This window comes from Coregonus clupeaformis, chromosome 30, assembly GCF_020615455.1.
Source record: "Coregonus clupeaformis isolate EN_2021a chromosome 30, ASM2061545v1, whole genome shotgun sequence".
Lineage (NCBI taxonomy): Eukaryota > Metazoa > Chordata > Actinopteri > Salmoniformes > Salmonidae > Coregonus > Coregonus clupeaformis.
This window is the reverse complement of record NC_059221.1, coordinates 18,274,494-18,296,265: the sequence shown is the minus strand read 5'-3', so window position 1 is coordinate 18,296,265 and position 21,772 is coordinate 18,274,494. Positions and strand designations below refer to the sequence as shown.

General features: G+C 40.8%; 1 protein-coding gene across 3 annotated transcripts in view; it reads left to right on the top strand.

The window, feature by feature from the left end:
- The window catches only part of LOC121545738, a 65,246-nt gene extending 54,019 nt beyond the window's left edge, over nucleotides 1-11,227 (top strand). For all 3 annotated transcript variants that reach the window (XM_041856527.2, XM_041856526.2, XM_041856525.2), the window contains 4 exons: nucleotides 3,752-3,860; nucleotides 4,018-4,070; nucleotides 7,767-7,919; nucleotides 9,059-11,227. In XM_041856527.2, coding sequence (XP_041712461.1) covers nucleotides 3,752-3,860; nucleotides 4,018-4,070; nucleotides 7,767-7,919; nucleotides 9,059-9,241 — 498 coding nt within the window. In that variant the 3' untranslated portion in view covers nucleotides 9,242-11,227. The remainder of the gene's footprint in view (nucleotides 1-3,751; nucleotides 3,861-4,017; nucleotides 4,071-7,766; nucleotides 7,920-9,058) is intronic.
- Nucleotides 11,228-21,772: the final 10,545 nt, after the last annotated feature.

The following is a 21,772-nucleotide window of genomic DNA, read 5'->3' as shown; positions in this document are numbered from 1 at the left end:
TTCTCTCTCTTTGAGTCAACTACTCACCACATTTTATACACTGCAGTGCTAGCTAGCTGTAGCTTATGCTTTTAGTACTAGATTCATTCTCTGATCCTTTGATTGGGTGGACAACATGTCAGTTCATGCTACAAGAGCTCTGATAGGTTGGAGGACATCCTCCGGAAGTTGTCATAATTACTGTGTAAGTCTATGGAAGGGGGGAGAACCATGAGCCTCTTAGGTTTTGAATTGAAGTCAATGTACCAAGAGGAGGACGGAAGCTAGCTGTCCTCCGGCTACACCATGGTGCTACCGTACAGAGTGCTGTTGAGGCTACTGTAGACCTTCATTGCAAAACAGTGTGTTTTAATCAATTATTTGGTGGCATGTGAATATATTTAGTATAGTTTTATCTAAAAAGGATAACTATTTCAATGTTTTACCATTTTTATTTTTATGAAATTCACTGAGGATGGTCCCCCCTTCCTCCTCTGAGGAACATCCACTGATACACACTCACACAAAACCCACTCTCCACTGACCACTCTCACACAAAACCCACAACACACTTTCACATACACTACATACGCACGCACACACACATACGTATACCGACACAACACATACACACACACACACACACACACACACTTTTATACTCATCAAATACTTAAAGAGACAGGAGAGGGAGCACGCCCCCATCCACATCAATGGGACCGCAGTGGAGAAGGTGAAAAGCTTCAAGTTCCTCGGCGTACACATCACTGACAATCTGAAATGGTCCACCAACAAAGACAGTGTGGTGAAGAAGGCGCAACAGCGCCTCTTCAACCTCAGGAGGCTGAAGAAATGTGGCTTGGCCCCTAAGACCCTCACAAACTTTTACAGATGCACAATTGAGAGCATCCTGTCGGGCTGTATCACCGCCTGGTACGGCAACTGCACCGCCCGCAACCGCAAGGCTCTCCAGAGGGTGGTGCGGTCTGCCCAATGCATCACCGGGGGCACACTGCCTGCCCTCCAGGACACCTACAGCACCCGATGTCACAGGAAGGTCAAAAAGATCATCAAGGACCTCAACCACCTGAGCCACGGCCTGTTCACCCCGCTGTCATCCAGAAGGCAAGGTCAGTACAGGTGCATCAAAGCTGGGACCGAAAGACTGAAAAACAGCTAATATCTCAAGGCCATCAGACTGTTAAATAGCCATCATTAGCCGGCCTTCACCCAGTACCCTCCCCTGAACTTAGTCACTGTCACTAGCCAGCTACCACTCGGTTACTCAACCCTTAGAGGCTGCTTCCCTATGTAAATAGACATGGAATCACTAGTCACTTTAATAATGTTTACATACTGTTTTACTCATTTCATATGTATATAATGTATTCTACTGTATTCTAGTCAATGCCATTCCGACATTTGTTCGTCCTAATATTGATATATTTCTTAACCCATTATTTTACTTTGATATTTGTGTGTATTGTTGTGAACTGTTAGATACTACTGCACTGTTGGAGCTAGGAACACAAGCATTTCCAACAATTGTTTACAGACAGATTATTTCACTTATAATTCACTGTATCACAATTCCAGTGGGTCAGAAGTTTACATACACTAAGTTGACTGTGCCTTTTAAACAGCTTGGAAAATTCCAGAAAATGATGTCATGGCTTTAGAAGCATCTGATAGGCTAATTGACATAATTTGAGTCAATTGGAGGTGTACCTGTTGATGTATTTCAAGGCCTACCTTCAAACTCAGTGCCTCTTTGCTTGACATCATGGGAAAATCTAAATAAATCAGCCAAGACCTCAGAAAACAAATTGTAGACCTCCACAAGTCTGGTTCATCCTTGGGAGCAATTTCCAAACACCTGAAGGTACCACGTTCATCTGTACAAACAATAGTACGCAAGTATAAACACCATGGGACCACGCAGCTGTCATACCACTCAGGAAGGAGACGCGTTCGGTCTCCTAGAGATGAACGTACTTTGGTGCGAAAAGTGCAAATCAATCCCAGAACAACAGCAAAGGACCTTGTGAAGATCCTGGAGGAAAAGTATCTATATCCACAGTAAAATGAGTCCTATATCGACATAACCTGAAAGGCCGCTCAGCAAGGAAGAAGCCACTGCTCCAAACCCACCATAAAAAAAGCCAGACTACGGTTTGCAACTGCACATGGGGACAAAGATCGTACTTTTTGGAGAAATGTTCTCTGGTCTGATGAAACAAAAATAGAACTGTTTGGCGATAATGACCATCGTTATGTTTGTAGGAAAAAGGGGAATGCTTGCAAGCCGAAGAACACCATCCCAAACGTGAAGCACGGGGGTGGCAGCATCATGCTGTGGGGGTGCTTTGCTGCAGGAGGGACTGGTGCACTTCACAAAATAGATGGCATCATAAGGAAGGAAAATTATGTGGATATATTGAAGCAACATCTCAAGACATCAGTCAGGAAGATATAGCTTGGTCGCAAATGGGTCTTCCAACTGGACAATGACCCCAAGCATGCTTCCAAAGTTGTGGCAAAATGGCTTAAGGACAACAAAGTAAAGGTATTGGAGTGGCCATCACAAAGCCCTGACCTCAATCCTATAGAACATTTGTGGGCAGAACTGAAAAAGCGTATGCGAGCAAGGAGGCCTAAAAACCTGACTCAGTTACACCAGCTCTGTCAGGAGGAATGGGCCGAAATTCACCCAACTTATTGTGGGAAGCTTGTGGAAGGCTACCCGAAACGTTTGACCCAAGTTAAACAATTTAACGGCAATGCTACCAAATACTAATTGAGTGTATGTAAACTTATGACCCACTGAGAATGTGATGAAAGAAATAAAAGCTGAAAGAAATCCTTCTCTCTACTATTATTCTGACATTTCACATTCTTAAAATAAAGTGGTGATCCTAACTGACCTAAGACAGGGAATTTTTACTAGGATTAAATGTCAGGAATTTTGAAAAACTGAGTTTAATTTTATTTGGCTAAGGTGTATGTAAACTTCTGACTTAAACTGTACATATCTACCTCAAATACCTCCTACCCCTGCACATTGAACTGGTACTGGTACTCGCTTAAATCTTGTGTATTTTATTACCCTTGTTACTATTTGTATTATTTATTTTGTACTCTGCATTGTTGGGAAGGGTTTGTAAGCAAGCATTTCACGGTAAAGTCTACACCCGTTGTATTCGGCGCATGTGACAAATACAATTTTATTTGAGAGAGGCCCACTGTGATGAACATAGAGATCATGAACCCTGCTTTAATGAGTCACTGGTGAGTGAGTGAGTGAGTGAGTGAGTCTCTTCCATTACACAAAGGCATATGGCGTGGTGAACGCACAGACATAACAGCCTAACCTTTAACACTGCAAGTCTACTCTGAAGCATCTGAAAGGTATCAACTCTACAGAGAGGGAGAGAATGCTGAAAGAGCGCATAGTGTAAGTGTGGGAAAGCAGCAAACGGCTCAAACACCGGCGTCATTGTGTGTTTGGTGTGGTGATGTTCAGATGAGGATTGACATGCCCTGCTTAGGGCACAACACAGTCTGAGCAGCCAAGTCCCATCGGGTCACTGTACAACAGGGCGTGCCAAAAGACTGTAGCGATCTCAGCCTGTCTGTGAGAACAAACAGATTAGAAATCACATTGTCATCGTCAGAGTGCTGTGGTTTTAACACATTATAAATCATTGTATGTTTATAGTTCAAATTGTGAGCAAAACAATATGATCGTTAAACTGAAATGTTTTTCCCTTAGTCGGAGACCAAGAGAATCTTGGAGGATTCAGCCTGGTGCACAGGGGACTGCAACCTTCAACTGTTCCAGGAGGAGAACTCTAACACACTGGTTTTGACACGCGCTAATGGTAGGTTTACCTGGATTGTTTTATGTACTATAATGATGTGTTAGAGTTTTTTTCTTTTCGTTTTTGGGACTTTGAATATTTGAATGATAAGAGTATTCGATTATTAGAAATGTGAAAAAGGCACTTTTCAAACTGCTATTTGTCTCTCCCCTAACAGGTGGAGTCAAAGAATTGTCGGAGAGCCTGAACAGTCAAGGCATCAAGGGCCAGGTATGATCCCTGTTAACGCTAGAGATGGAGGAGAGTTCCATACCGTATTTATTCATGTTGTGCTATCTTTTATACACGACTCTGAATGTACTGTGACACGAGTGCCATGACTGCTTTAGTTAGCTGTGTCACAGCAGGCGTGATAGCAATTTGTTTATAGGAGAGACACGGAGGGTATAGGGAAACAAACAGGGAATGGAAAAACAAGGCCCCACTTATAAATCACTATGTGATTTAATACAGTTGAAGTTGGAAGTTTATATACAGTGGGGAGAACAAGTATTTGATACACTGCCGATTTTGCAGGTTTTCCTACTTACAAAGCATGTAGAGGTCTGTAATTTTTATCATAGGTACACTTCAACTGTGAGAGACGGAATCTAAAACAAAAATCCAGAAAATCACATTGTATGATTTTTAAGTAATTAATTTGCATTTTATTGCATGACATAAGTATTTGATACATCAGAAAAGCAGAACTTAATATTTGGTACAGAAACCTTTGTTTGCAATTACAGAGATCATACGTTTCCTGTAGGTCTTGACCAGGTTTGCACACACTGCAGCAGGGATTTTGGCCCACTCCTCCATACAGACCTTCTCCAGATCCTTCAGGTTTCGGGGCTGTCGCTGGGCAATACGGACTTTCAGCTCCCTCCAAAGATTTTCTGGGTTCAGGTCTGGAGACTGGCTAGGCCACTCCAGGACCTTGAGATGCTTCTTACGGAGCCACTCCTTAGTTGCCCTGGCTGTGTGTTTCGGGTCATTGTCATGCTGGAAGACCCAGCCACGGCCCATCTTCAATGCTCTTACTGAGGGAAGGAGGTTGTTGGCCAAGATCTCGCGATACATGGCCCCATCCATCCTCCCCTCAATACGGTGCAGTCGTCCTGTCCCCTTTGCAGAAAATCATCCCCAAAGAATGATGTTTCCACCTCCAAACACGTTGAGTGGAGTTTAGACCAAAAAGCTCAATTTTTGTCTCATCAGACCACATGACCTTCTCCCATTCCTCCTCTGGATCATCCAGATGGTCATTGGGAAACTTCAGACGGGCCTGGACATGCGCTGGCTTGAGCAGGGGGACCTTGCGTGCGCTGCAGGATTTTAATCCATGACGGCGTAGTGTGTTACTAATGGTTTTCTTTGAGACTGTGGTGTCAGCTCTCTTCAGGTCATTGACCAGGTCCTGCCGTGTAGTTCTGGGCTGATCCCTCACCTTCCTCATGATCATTGATGCCCGACGAGGTGAGATCTTGCATGGAGCCCCAGACCGAGGGTGATTGACCGTCATCTTGAACTTCTTCCATTTTCTAATAATTGCGCCAACAGTTGTTGCCTTCTCACCAAGCTGCTTGCCTATTGTCCTGTAGCCCATCCCAGCTTTGTGCAGGTCTACAATTTTATCCCTGATGTCCTTACACAGCTCTCTGGTCTTGGCCATTGTGGAGAGGTTGGAGTCTGTTTGATTGAGTGTGTGGACAGGTGTCTTTTATACAGGTAACGAGTTCAAACAGGTGCAGTTAATACAGGTAATGAGTGGAGAACAGGAGGGCTTCTTAAAGAAAAACTAACAGGTCTGTGAGAGCCGGAATTCTTACTGGTTGGTAGGTGATCAAATACTTATGTAATGCAATAAAATGCAAATTAATAGCTTAAAAATCATACAATGTGATTATCTGGATTTTTTTTTTAGATTCTGTCTCTCACAGTTGAAGTGTACCGTTGATAAAAATGACAGACCTCTACATGCTTTGTAAGTAGGAAAACCTGCAAAATCGGCAGTGTATCAAATACTTGTTCTCCCCACTGTACACCTTAGCCAAATACAATTAAACTCTGTTTTTCACAATTCCTGACATTTAATCAGAGTAGAAATTCCCTGTCTTAGGTCAGTTAGGATCACCACTTCATTTTAAGAACGTGAAATGTCAGAATAATAGTAGAGAGAAGGATTTATTTCAGCTTTTATTTCTTTCATCACATTCCCAGTGGGTCAGAAGTTTACATACACTTAATTAGTATTTGGTAGCATTGCCTTTAAATTGTTTAACTTGGAGGTCTACAATTTTTTTTCTGAGGTCTTGGCTGATTTCTTTTGATTTTCCCATGAAAATCAAGCAAAGACGCACTGAGTTTGAAGGTAGGCCTTGAAATACATCCACAGGTACACCTCCAATTGACTCAAATGATGTAAATTAGCCTATCAGAAGCTTCTAAAGCCATTACATCATTTTCTGGAATTTTTCAAGCTGTTTAAAAGGCACAGTCAACTTAGTGTATGTAAACTTCTGACCCACTGGAATTGTGATACAGTGAATTATAAGTGAAATAATCTGTCTGTAAACAATTGTTGGAAAAATTACTTGTGTCATGCACAAAGTAGATGTCCTAACCGACTTGCCAAAACTATAGTTTGTTAACAAGACATTTGTGGAGTGGTTGAAAAACGAGTTTTAATGACTCCAACCTAAGTGTATGTAAACTTCCGACTTCAACTGTATAAAACCTGGGAGTGAATTCATCATGATGTGAACAGTCCCCTGTCACCAGGGTGAGGAATCTCCTACAGCTTCCCAGAGCCCCCTCCAGCCCAGGCCCTGTCAATGACGTCTCTACCAGCTGACAAAGCCCTGTGATCACAACACTGGCGAGAGTCATATTGAAATTAGCGTGAACTAATCATGTCAACTTCTAGTCACTCACTGTCAAAGAAGGTTAAGACTGCAGATTGGTAGTGCAGAGTGCCAGTCTGTTTGTGCTATCATGATTGTCTCTTATTGTCATGCCATGTTTCCAATTGGCTTATTCATCCCCCTCCTCTCCCCTGTAAACTATTCTCCAGGTCAATGCTGTAAATGAGAATTTGTTCTCAGTCAACTTACCTGGTAAAATAAGGGTAAAAAAAATAAAAAAATACAAAAAGGTTTGGCTTGACAATCAGTTGGCAAGAGCACTTCGATCTGGTGGGACCTAGGTTAGAACATTGGCTAGCTAGCAAGCAAACCTAGATTCCTGAGCAGAGTAGCTAGCTGCATTTCTTTTAGGGTTTTTTGTTGTTGAAAATTTTTTTTTTTGCATTGCTGCTGGCTAGCAAGGTCACCAATTCAGTATTTGAAAACTGTCCATGTCTTCATAATTTACACATTTCTGAATTCACAATTAGTTTAGCTTTTCATCTTCACTGCTGATGACAAGATCGTGTACTAAGCTAACATCCCTGCAAGCAAGCAAGCAAACAATCTGACACGTCATCTTACCTTCTATGTTGTAAATGTCTCCTTCCTTGACTGCTTTCAGCACCCGTCTTCATCTGCCCATCTTTTTTAGTTAGCTAGCTAACTTGTTGGTGTCACATTTTCACGTATCTACCCACCATTCTTTGAAAGGCAACTTCCGGATTTTCCCTGGGAAATCCAATATGGCAGCCAACTTTTCACTTCTTTAGATGTTTTGTGGTTTTTGTGTGTTTGAAAATCTAATCACCTGAAAAACAAGTTAAATATAACAGATTTGCAGTAGGGTCACTATGATTACATGACTCCCTGTATTAACTAAAGTAATCTCTCTCTTTCTTTCTCTCTCTATTTATTTATTTATCTTGTTTGTTCGTTCCCTCTCTTGTTTGTTCGTTCTCTCTCTCTTTCTCTCTCTCTTGTTTGTTCGTTCTCTCTTTCTTTCTTTCTTTCTTTGTAGCTGGGTGTGGTGGAGGCAGCTCCTCAGTGGGGTAAACATTCTTCCACCGTGCTGGTATCTCTGCTCATCACTGGCCTGCTGCTGGCTGCTGCCCTCATCGGAGGCTACTGTCTGAGGAAACACCGCAGACATAACGCCAAGGGCATGAGGCTGGTCAGTCATCGTTATTAGGCTATTTACTTATATAAGGCTATTCACCTGTTTACTGTTGCGGTTGACCGTTGTCTCAATGCATCAAGATTCTAGTTGCAATATGTAGGCTACTCTAGATCTCATTCGTGTATGACCTTAGGGTGGTACCCATTACTTGTATTGTATTGCAGCACTGGTTAACCTTGAGTATAGGCCAGATGTGCCCTATCCCGTTAGCTCCAGTTCCCCAGGGTTAAGTTATCAGTGATTCGATGTAGATGGTTCACTGTACAGCATATGGTGTAATGGAGTCTTTAGCGTTGTGTGATTTCAAACAATGTTCTCACTGGCCTGTGTTCCATTAATTCAACATGCAAAGCTTGGTGCTTTCAATAAAATTGTACATTCCCCAAAAATATAATATACACATTTTTGCAAGTTTTTCTGTTTCATTATATTTCTAACACTGTTAAAAATCAAAATGGGAAAATCATCCAAACTTATTTTAGAGGAATTGTTGCCAGCCTTGTAATTAGGAAAGTTCTGGCAAACTGTCACAGAGGAACTTACAGCAACACTGTGAGTTCCAGCAGCACACGCCCTGTATAATGACATCTATACAGCTGTGTGTGTGTGTGTGTGTGTGTGTGTGTGTGTGTGTGTGTGTGTGTGTGTGTGTGTGTGTGTGTGTGTGTGTGTGTGTGTGTGTGTGTGTGTGTGTGTGTGTGTGTGTGTGTGTGTGTGTGTGTGTGTGTGTGTGTGTGTGTGTGTGCGCAAAGGTTTCATCTCCTTGCCAAAGAGCCCACAGCTGTTTTTTTCTAAGACCAGTCAGTACTGACGTCACTTGATAAAGACCCTCCATCGGGTATGTGCCTCAGAGAGAAACCCAGAGTGCTGCTAGTGAGGTAGAGCCATATCGTGGAAATAACTGCTTTAGTTCAGTCACTTCTGTAGCTCAAACCCAACTGCAGCTCAACCTCTAAGGGTTTTTTGATACTCACATTCTATTCCAGTGATTTATTAGATTCTAACATTCAGAATTGTTGGTGTGTACTGTATACTCTAGCATATTGTGAAGTTAAATATATCCATCCAGGTTTGTTTGTAATAGTCGAGCAGCATGTTGATGTTATGTTGACCGTGTGTATATGTTTGCCCAGGCTGAGGAGGCGTACCCAGTGGATGAGGAGAACCAGGGGAACACCCTGTTGTCGGTGGCTCCTCTCAACCCCCTTGAGACCGTGGAGAAGCCTGCTAATGGGGATTCCCAAGAGGCCGCCAAGACCCAGCCCCCTCCCACCAACGGCCACTCCTCCACCAAGACGGCAGACACAGAGCTGTGAAGACCCCTCTAGAACTCCTGGAGAAGAATGAAACATACCCCCCACCCCTCCAACACCAACCCTTCCCCTCAGAACACCCCAGAACTCCAGAGACCCCATCCTACAGTGGACATCAGGGACTAAAACTGCCCCTCATAACCCCAATAACCCCCACATAAACACTCCTTCTGACTCTCCATGTCCCCCACTTCGGCTACATACAACCCTATGACAACCCCATGGTAAAGTCCGATAAGATTATGATGGTGTTGATGATGACGGAATGATGATAATAGTCTTGATGATAATGTGGATGATGATGGTAATAATGATGCCGAGGGCTGTGTCCCTGTCCCTGGGCTGCTGACGTCATTCAGGGCTGGAGGCTGGGCCAGGGCAGGACTGGGTGGGGAGGGAGGATTTTACGTTGTTAATCACCACTGGCTCCAAGACTGCAGCTGGGGTCACATCAACCATGTCATGTGCCCTGCCTGCACGTCATCAGGTTTAAAGCTTCCTTCCAAAAATCCTTTAACCATAAATTGAAGCAAAGCTTCACTATCAATTCAAATTGATCCTTGGACCTTAGTTGATAATAGAAAATAGCAAGAAAACAACAACACATCCTTAAATTTGTTTACAAAGTTCTCAGAGTAGAATAGATGAGCACTCTGAGCTTGTTTGGTCATCTTTGTGTGTGTTCTGTGTGTAATGGTGTGTCAGTATAGTAGGTGTGCAGGTGTGCATGCTTGTGTGTTGGTGCTTGTTTTCTGTGTATGGGTGTATGGGTGTGTGTGTGTGTGTGTGTGTGTGTGTGTGTGTGTGCTAGCGATTTTATATGTGTGCGAGACTGTCTGCGTGCGTGTTTTTATATGTGTGCGTTTTTTTTTTTAACAATTTTGTAAAATGAGTAGACAAGGTGATGGCTTAGGGAGTTAGGTCCCCAGTAGTGGTGAGGAGAGGGGGTCCTCTTTTGGTGCTTAATCTCACTGCCAATCTGTAGGAGACGAAGCAGGAAATAATTCTCCCCTTCATTACTGCAAGCTGAACCCAGATAAGCCAATGGCCTGACAGGAGGTAGAATAAAAGGATCCACACAGTGTCACCATGGCGACTGCTGAAAACCATACCAGACTGATTTGTATAATGTCTGGGGCACAGTGTAGTGTATAAAGAGGTCAGGTGTGCCAATCAGTATTATGATATTTTTAATACCTTTGAAATGGTATAGAATTAAACACTTAATACATACAGTATTATATTGAACAATGTTGTATAATATGCTTCTGTTTTATCATGTTTTTGTTAATCTTGTGTACTCACACTTGCTTTGTTCTAAGCCACATAAATCATTTTCACCAGCTTGCCATGCAGACATACTGTATAGGAAGGAGTGATCATGCGCAGAAAGTACTTGTTGCTTCTTTTTGTTACATTTTCATTTTATGTCATGAATTCTGAGATTTCAAGGTATTGTTTGGGTCTCTTTTAGTGTGTTTGAAACATGTCTTTAGCCTAGTTCCCCAAATACATGTTGCTCAATGCTTGGCAATACTACATTTTAGCAGAACTGCATTTTAAACCACAGCCCAATCTATTGTTAAAAAGTACACTCAGCATGCACAGCAGGGTGATTTCTTGTTTATAGACATCTACAAGTAGGGCATCGCCCCACTGTGTATGATTTTAATTAATATTGCTGAGTCTACCCTTAATCAGGAACTAAGGAGAATATTATGATTTCCATTATGCACCACATTACATCACTGTTTCTTTTTTCTTTGTTTTTAATAACCAACAGTATTCACTGTTTTGTTGATCTAACTGGAGGAAATTGCCATTTTAAGAAAACATTTGAGCACATAAGTGTTACCTTACTTTCATTTCTACTTTTCATTAATTTTCTGTATTTTTAACATTCCAGAATGACTGTTTTAATTCTACTAGCATCCTAAAATTCAAGATAGGAATCAAGTTTGGAAAATAAAATACCTTTTTAAATATAAATCATGAAATGTTCATCTAATTCCCAGTGTAAAGAAAAGTTGTGGACCTCTTAACCATAACTACATGTATCCATTGGATACCCTCAGTTTACTTCACTCGGTCTGTCATCTGCTGTGTTGGAGGGAAGATATACAGGCAAGGTTATGGCTGGGGGAAAAAAAATGTAAGCTAAATATTGCACACACACCGCTGATATGTAAATCCCAAACAGCCAATAACGTCACACAGCTGGTTTGCATAAGCAGTAGTAATGACATTACTTCACACAGTTTTGTCTTTCACTGTTTGGGTGGGGCAAAGAAAACATCCCACAGCTGTCTCTGTGTTGATCAGTACCGATCGTATTTCGTGATAACCAAGTGCCAGACGGGTTAAGATTGATAGGGAAACCGACAAGTTTATAATTTGCAGTCTCTTTATAGATAGTTTGTAAGATAAGCTACAGTAAAGTATTGCTCAGCCCATCGTGATCTCTGCACGCCCAGCCTGCGTTTTTTGGATATAGCACTATCTGTCACTTTATCTACATGGTTGGTGAACAGATATCTGTCACTTTATCTACATGGTTGGTGAACAGATATCTGTCACTTTATCTACATGGTTGGTGAACAGATACAGTGGGGAAAAAAAGTATTTAGTCAGCCACCAATTGTGCAAGTTCTCCCACTTAAAAAGATGAGAGAGGCCTGTAATTTTCATCATAGGTACATGTCAACTATGACAGACAAAATGAGAAAATAAATTCCAGAAAATCACATTGTAGGATTTTTTATGAATTTATTTGCAAATTATGGTGGAAAATAAGTATTTGGTCAATAACAAAAGATTCTCAATACTTTGTTATATACCCCTTGTTGGCAATGACACAGGTCAAACGTTTTCTGTAAGTCTTCACAAGGTTTTCACACACTGTTGCTGGTATTTTGGCCCATTCCTCCATGCAGATCTCCTCTAGAGCAGTGATGATTTGGGGCTGTCGCTGGGCAACACGGACTTTCAACTCCCTCTAAAGATTTTCTATGGGGTTGAGATCTGGAGACTGGCTAGGCCACTCCAGGACCTTGAAATGCTTCTTACGAAGCCACTCCTTCGTTGCCCGGGAGGTGTGTTTGGGATCATTGTCATGCTAAAAGACCCAGCCAAGTTTCATCTTCAATGCCCTTGCTGATGGAAGGAGGTTTTCACTCAAAATCTCACGGTACATGGCCCCATTCATTCTTTCCTTTACACGGATCAGTCGTCCTGGTCCCTTTGCAGAAAAACAGCCCCAAAGCATGAAGTTTCCACCCCCATGCTTCACAGTAGGTATGGTGTTCTTTGGATGCAACTCAGCATTCTTTGTCCTCCAAACACGATGAGTTGAGTTTTTACCAAAAAGTTATATTTTGGTTTCATCTGACCATATGACATTCTCCCAATCCTCTTCTGGATCATCCAAATGCACTCTAGCAAACTTCAGACGGGCCTGGACATGTACTGGCTTAAGCAGGGGGACACGTCTGGCAATGCAGGATTTGAGTCCCTAGCGGAGTAGTGTGTTACTGATGGTAGGCTTTGTTACTTTGGTCCCAGCTCTCTGCAGGTCATTCACTAGGTCCCCCCGTGTGGTTCTGGGATTTTTGCTCACCGTTCTTGTGATCATTTTGACCCCACGGGGTGAGATCTTGCGTGGAGCCCCAGATCGAGGGAGATTATCAGTGGTCTTGTATGTCTTCCATTTCCTAATAATTGCTCCCACAGTTGATTTCTTCAAACCAAGCTGCTTACCTATTGCAGATTCAGTCTTCCCAGCCTGGTGCAGGTCTACAATTTTGTTTCTGGTGTCCTTTGACAGCTCTTTGGTCTTGACCATAGTGGAGTTTGGAGTGTGACTGTTTGAGGTTGTGGACAGGTGTCTTTTATACTGATAACAAGTTCAAACAGGTGCCATTAATACAGGTAACGAGTGGAGGACACAGGAGCATCTTAAAGAAGAAGTTACAGGTCTGTGAGAGCCAGAAATCTTGCTTGTTTGTAGGTGACCAAATAATTATTTTCCACCATAATTTGCAAATAGATTCATTAAAAATCCTACAATGTGATTTTCTGGAAAAAAAATTCTCAATTTGTCTGTCATAGTTGACGTGTACCTATGATGAAACTGACAGGCCTCTCTCATCTTTTTAAGTGGGAGAACTTGCACAATTGGTGGCTGACTAAATACTTTTTTTCCCCACTGTATCTGCCACCATTTACACACCCCTCCCAGTAATCACAAGACACCCATGTGACCCCACCCGAAAGGAAAATATCCATCCAAGGCCTTTAGTAAGATCTGCAATATGAATGTGCCCTCATACCGAGCGCCACAATGTGTCCCAGACACTAGATAAGAGCAAGGCCATGCCTGGGGACAGTCTAGTCAACAACTCTGACTTTATACAGATATGTCTTTGTCCAGAAGAGGAGTATAAACAGTATATGACAGTAGAGAAGCAGTATTACAATCACAGTAAACAATAGAGTCATAGCTTATTAGAATGACAGTATTATCTGGCTCCATAGCTTAGAGCACAGAGAACTTTAGTGAAAAGGGCTTTAAATAAAAACACAAAAGCATAATCAGAAAAGCAAATCAGTTGCTCTACTGTTAACTTTTGTATCATAAATGAAATAAATATGGGCAGGAATCTTGCTCCATATTGAGAAATGTCATTATTTCACCAGGACAGTGTCGTATATGATGAATGGTGGTCATTATTGCTGTCAACAAAAGGAGTCTGCTCATACTGAACATTGATCATAAGGTTTATTCAGATCACAAGCTTCAGCATGGGTGACAGACTCGCGAGGTCTGGAGAGCAGTGTCCTCCCATTCTAGGGGCTGCTCTGACGTCTCATCGTTTAACCCCCCTTTATATAGCCTTCCAAGAGTTGAATGGCTCCCTCTACTGTTCAATCCCCGTATCTTACAACCCACTTCCTGTCTGTCATATGTGGCGTCACGCTAAAACCTTCCTTCTTGATACCAAAAATCAACCTTCTTTCAGTTCCATTTAAACAACATTTAACACCATCATATTGTCAATACACTACATTTCCCCCTTTCGAGACGAACTAAACGTCTCGAAAACAAACAGAATAGGATTATGACTAGTAACAATTTATCTTATTGAGTATCTTTAACCTTAAACCAAACACATTCTCCTCTAGAGTGTAAATACCTTTCTATGAAATACCTGTTTATGAAGTGTGAATACATTACTATGACATATGAAGTGTGAATACATTACTATCTTTAACTGTTTATGAAGTGTGAATACATTACTATGACATATGAAGAAATCTCTATGGAGTGTAAGAGCGAAAAACTGTCTGACAGCCATCCATCCATATCAATCAAGACAGTAAAATTCTCTCACGGTCCCTCTGCCCCAGGCAACCACCGTCGGTACTCCAGATAACCTCATAACTCATGTAAATGCATTTGAAACTATGATGCAATTAAATACACATGTAAGCCCCTGCAAACAAAATCCTATCCATAAACATCCATTGCACGGCTGGTCAACCCATCGAATCGTACAATGAATCTCTCCCCTTCCTAGCCTCTCTGTCCCTAAACATTCACCGAAATAACCAAAAACATCTAAGATCCTCACATGTATTCAATAACATCAAACATCATTCTACAAAATTAATACCTGAGACTATTACACAATTATGTATTACACATGTCTATATTTCATTGCAGACACTGGAATGTAGTCCACTACACTTCATCTCCCCGTAGTGTCCTCTTCCAATGGACTTGTTGATGATGAAATCAGCCACACCCTCCTTGTTTCATCTCCTCCAGTCATATTGTCCCTTCATATTGTCTTTGTTTGAGTATTTCAATCTCCACATGTTCTCCCAAATGCTTCTGGAATGAAAAGAAAAACGACCAAACAGTATCTTTTGCAAAACAAACACTTTCAAATTAAACATCAATATCACCTAAGAATATAAACTGATATATAAATGATGCATGAATCACATAAACCTATTCCCCCCTTTGATTCATAAATCATACCAACATCACCCAAATATTGAAAAAAAAAAAAAAAAAAATTTTTAAATGATCAAATTATCGAAAATGATATTTATCCATCAGTTCCACTGGTCCATCTTTATCCAGATCAGGAACAGTCAACACCGGCATCTGAGTGTTGTCTCCAGGCATCATTCTCCAACCTATCTCAATATCATAACTTTCTCAAAGATCAGTAACAAATTACAAACATCACAGTGTTATCAAAGCTGAAACTAAAATCTGACCCATCACTGCCCCTACTGGCCTAATTGATCTTGCAACCAAAAATTCTCAGATCTCCCAAACACATCCCTTATAATGCATCTATAACCCCAGTGATCTTTTCTGAACTATCTGGACTCAAAGTATAACTAATATTTATCAATATGATCTTCCCAAATGTTACACCATACCATGAATAAAGTCCCCCCTTCTCCCTGACCTTATCCTTCAATGATAGGCTTGAAGACTATGACATGTCGCCATGTCACCCTTTTAACCCTAGATTTAGCTGTGTCCAATGCTATCCCTCTTATAATGGTAAAACCTCATATGGAAGCTTCAACGTTGACATGTAACCAAATCCTTTCCATCCATAATGTAAGAATATATATTTTATCATCACAAACCCACCAAATATCTCTAAAATTCTCCATAGTTACATTGTCAGTCAAAAGCTAATCATTCCACCATCAAAGTCCTGCTTTTCTTACTACCTGCTACCTAAAAAGTAACATATTTCTCATTACTACCCTTAAGGTCATGCTTATCCAAAGTTATCATATAACATCCCAATCTGATCTTCCCATAAACACACCCCTTACCTCATATGTTTTATTAGAATAAACCAACTTTTAGCCCTCAATGTTTCACCTGAATACTTCAGGATTCTGTTGTTACCCGCTTTTCCTTTCCCATTTAACAATTCCCATATTAATTCACTTAACCCAATTCCACCTAACCCTAGGCTTAAACCACTGTTCTGACAACGACATTATTCTATCTGTCAATGACTGTTGCTGATACCACAGTCATGACAAATCATAAGACTGAACCACACCTGATAGAGGCCGCAGCGACCGCCTAACATGTCTGGTGCTGGAATCCTCAACAGACATGGACCTTCAAGATTCCTCACTGATCTTACAGAATGAGTTAATCTATCTCTAATTTCCACAACAGAAGAACGAGCGGTACTGATCAGATACCTCTCCCTGTCTGTCATCAAAATCAAAGATCTCATCCTGTCCTCCATGATGAATCTATATTCTCTCTACTACTATCTGTTCTCCTATTTTAACCCTATTCGTACTATCATTGACAGCACTCTCCATCCGTAACATAACCCATGAGTCTAAAATTCCCCATTTAATTTCAGAAAAGTTGTTGTCGATGTCATACTCCCTCTTTTGCTATTGCCATCGTATCACTAATCCCTTCCAAAGTTACCATTAAAGTAGTTGATTTAGCTGCTGTATCAACCCTAATTACTTCTAGTGCAAAAGTTCCCATTCCCATTATCCTCTGTGTCTTATCTACTGTTGGAGTGACTGTAATCTACTCTTCCTGAACTCCTTTGGTGACTGCGGAAGCTTCAACAGATTTCAAATCTTCCATTATAGGCATCACTTTACGAATTACATAGCCCTTTAACCCATAATTCTTAACCGGAACAACTTCTAATGCTTGCACTAGATAAGTACACATATATTCTCCCTAACCTTTCTCTATAACATTACGCAACATAAGTGAACAGTCACTCCTAACCCTCTTCTAAACTATACCTCCTTTTACTCCTGGTCCTGATAACAATACTTATTCTCCATAATTATCTCTCCATATGGGAGAAACGTCCCCATCCTAAACCCTAATAAGTATTATTTCCCTAACATTGGTGCTGTATTGATTCCCTTATAATCAAATGCAATATATTTATGACTTTAATAACTATCAATGTTGAAAGAGTTAAATTGCTTCTCCCTGTTGTTCTAATAAACTGAAGTGTTAATGTCCTTATTTACTCCTAATTTTCCCAAGTTTTCCCCTAAGACTTTGAACTCTTTACTTGTACTTCCATCTATCCCCACTAGTGTCACTTTTTCCCCAAATCTCAGTCCTTTCTCTAAATCCCTGACTTTCAAACCTTTGATTACACAAAATACACCTATAATGACCTTGATCTCCCTGCTGAAAACTGTAAATATAGATACTCAATCACCCTCAATCTTCTCTTATCATTCAGCAACACATACTTTCTCAATGCATTTGCCCCTATCAGATCTAAACTCCTACCATATCTTCCCACCAAACTTTAAAATGTCCTTCCTCACTGTTCTCTCTCTGTCTTACTACTAACTTTGAAACTTAGCTTACTGTCTCAGAGTTCTTTCAACCCTAATCTACTCCTAACTTATTTTAATCTAATCTTTTCTCTCATAACATTTAAAACCTTTTCCCCTGATTTTCACAAAATCCCTTGCCACCAAATTTGTAGAATATGTGATTGGAAAGTTCCCCACCTGCTTCTGACTCATTACACACAGACTTGGCAAAACGACTAAACACCTTTTTAGCCTAGCCTGAAATCCCTTAGTGTAAGAATGTAACCCGAATAAACAGTCACCCCTTTTAACTTTTCAGACAGATTGTCTTAGACAGTCTAGTGTACATCTTATTGTACAATTCAATTCTCTTCCCAACACTGCAATAACAGTATCTTCTAATATTAGTACCTTAAGAGTAATTAACTGTTTTACTACCTCAAATCCCTATCCTAATTAGTTATCAATTAGTGAGATGTTTAACCTCTTTAGGCTGAACACAGATAAGTTTTTACACTATTCACCATTATTTCTCATAGTCCTCTGGTCGGTGGTTTCAACTGTTAGCTATTTTCTCTTCTTCTCTAATCAATTCTCTCAGCGAACATAACCCCTTCGTCTCTTCTAGGCACTAACAGGTGATCTTGAATTGCCCCTGTATCTTCCTTAAAAATGTTCTCTGTTCTTCCTCCTCCTCCAATTCTGTGTCTGTCCAGAAACTGGCGATCGATATGGAACATCTGGTCCCCCCTTGACTGGTACAATTGCCTTTGATATTGTTCAGTTGAAGCTGTAACAGTGATTGTTGATTTGGTTCACCCTGATTCTTCATCACACAAGCTTCTCTTCTCCACCAGTTGTATGATTGACTTCTCAGAGTTTCTTCGTCCTGTTCTTTGTTGTTGACATATCAGGATTCTTCAAAAGCTTATATTTTAAGTTCTGTCCTCGAAATATCGTCTTCCATCATCTTCTTACTTTTCTTCAGCATCTTTGCCTCAATGTATTCTTCTTCTCCTCCAATTCTTGGGATTAAAAATGTTCTCCTTGTCTCTTCTGTATCTTCAGCGTCTCGAGCTGTTCCTCTAGCTCCCTTACCTCTCCCAAAGTCGTCTCTTCCTCCAGGCCTGATACGCCTCGGTCTATATCTCCTATTTCTTCTTTGCCAGTCATTGGAGGATAAAATCCTCTTGAACATAAAACACCTTTAATCTCCAAATCTTCATCGCTTTCTTCATCTGAACTCGAATCTCTGGTCTCCTTCGTTTCTCTCTTGCCAACTTCCTTCTGATCACAGTCATATCCACCCATGCATAACCTCTTCATCATCACTCATCTTCATCATCACTCATCTTCTTTAACTTCCCAGACATCTCGGTTTTTCTTCCTTCTGGAGTTTTGGATTCATCTTTATCGTTGTTTCTGCTTGTATTCGTCTTCATCTCTGATGCCATAATCACCCTCCTAGATGATCACTGAAAGCTTCCTTCTCATAAGGTGGGTGTCTTTTTGCTGAATCCGTATGTGAGAAAGGTGTACTAACTTCTGCCATTAGTTTCTCCTAACACATCAACCCTTTTATATTCCTTTATTGTGAACTATCTTATTTTAGACTGTATAGCCTAAGGCTTCCCCCCTTAAATTATTAATATAACCCTAACCTCCCCAAAAAAAATCAAATAAAATCAAATATGAATATTAAAAAATTCAATTAACTGCCTTATTCAAAAACCCTTTAATTAAAAATAAAAACAAATTAAAACCTCAATCAAAAATTAGGAATAATTTAAAACCAATTTTTTATTCCTATATTCTATGTCACCAATTTATCAATGAGTGTTGGCTATCTTACCACAACCCATCAACTGCAAGTAAATGCAAGTTAGTCATCTTCAGACTAAAATACCCATAAACAAAGCCTTCTAACCTTACAACCCTTCAATACTCCAATTCCCATCAAACCCCAGTGATACACAGAGCCTCCAAAATGCAATTTTTAATGAAATAGTATTTGCCAAGCCTATGTGAAATTATCATAACATCACATATTTTGTTAGGATGATTTTGTGTACTAGCCTGATCTGATCCTCTCGTCTGCCTCGTCACACCTTGTCACGTGACACACACGTCAGCCACACGTTAACCCCTTCTCTCTCCTGTCGTATCGTATCGCTCCACTCATATGACAGGAAAAAACAGAGACACAGAATCACATTTTAGTAGTTAATGCCATCACTGAGTATTTCCAACCATTCAATATTCATTCGTTCTACATTATTCACTCTAAGACTAAACTCAGAATTAAATAGATCGCTCAAAAACATTTTATTTTTATTTTATTTTAACAAAACATTTTTATTTTAATCCGTCTTTAATTTAATTCACTTTATTATTCTTCGCCAACATATATTTAATTTATCAATTCAATAGGACACACCACAAGTTTCATCTTTAACCAATCTTTAAACTAGAATACTCGTGCTAAAATCTCTCTGTCTGTGTGTTTCTCCGTCTCCCTGCAGCCCCCAGATGGGACCTATGACCCTAACCAACCATTTTGTTTTGTAGGCTGAGCACAACCGCATGTGCCGTAAACCAAAACGTGTCCTAATCTCGTGTCATAAACTCCCCCTTTCTGTAGGGTAGTATCGCAAAATTAAACGCATGCGCACAACCATTCAAAAATCCCTTCTCACCGTGGAAGGAAGATTTTCTATTCTCTCTCCCCAAACAGACAGAATAACAGCCCAGCTGTAACTTCCCTTTTCCCCTTATAGTCAAACAACATTTAACAGCGCTCACAAAACATATAACCTGACTTAAACACAGAGACAAATTTAAGAGACTTTAATCCATCGCAATGGAATCTCTAAGGATACGTTAGCATGTAGCACGCAACACAATTAGCCTTAGCCACGATGTACCATGTAGCATGGAACACACTCCCATTTAGCCTTGACATTAGCATTAGCCTCTAGCTAACTGCGGCTTACTACACAATCCCCCACCCTGCACTGGCCTAATTATTTTAAACCTATTTCTCCTACCGTTTTTTGTTGCCGAGAATTAATGACAATTACACCGAGAAATCAGACCTAATCAAACACCCCGTCGAATGAGAGTCAAATCCGGATCACAATCAGATAAATTCCACCAACCCGAGTTCTCTTCAAAAACTCACCGAATATACCTTCTAACGTACACACGGGTTTGCCAGCCCATTATCTAAAATGGCCCCCTCGGGGTCTTCAAGCGGTCCAGTGCCCTAAAGAATGCGCATATCTGAATTTACCAACCATTGTCACCCGTTACCAATGACATAACCTTATCATTGCTCATAGTTACCAATGAAATATAAATGTCTCCTACCGTTTTCCTAAATTTGTCATTGCCCATAGTTACCAATGAAATATAAATTTATGCTCTAAATCCTCATTGCCATCCGTTACCAATGAAATATAAACTTATCACTCTAAATTATCATTGTCTATAGTTACCAATGAAATAACATTTTAGCAGACTCCAGTCGACCAGCAACAACGCCACCGAGGCCAGGTCGAAATGGAACATCTCTTCAGTGTACACAAGTCATATCCAATCTAACAAACTCCGAAGCGGTAAGAACACTCACCCTTTTTTTTTTCGGCCATGCTTCAGAGAGAGAGTTAGGCCGGCGGTTGACTGAAACAAGGAAGAGACGCAAACCCAGCCCCACGTTGGGCGCCATTATGTCGTATATGATGAATGGTGGTCATTATTGCTGTCAACAAAAGGAGTCTGCTCATACTGAACATTGATCATAAGGTTTATTCAGATCACAAGCTTCAGCATGGGTGACAGACTCGCGAGGTCTGGAGAGCAGTGTCCTCCCATTCTAGGGGCTGCTCTGACGTCTCATCGTTTAACCCCCCTTTATATAGCCTTCCAAGAGTTGAATGGCTCCCTCTACTGTTCAATCCCCGTATCTTACAACCCACTTCCTGTCTGTCATATGTGGCGTCACGCTAAAACCTTCCTTCTTGATACCAAAAATCAACCTTCTTTCAGTTCCATTTAAACAACATTTAACACCATCATATTGTCAATACACTACAACAGCATTCGGCGAGAGAGGCCATCTGTATTTTATTGAACAAATGTGTCTGGGCTGGGTTGGAGGTGAGGTTTGTA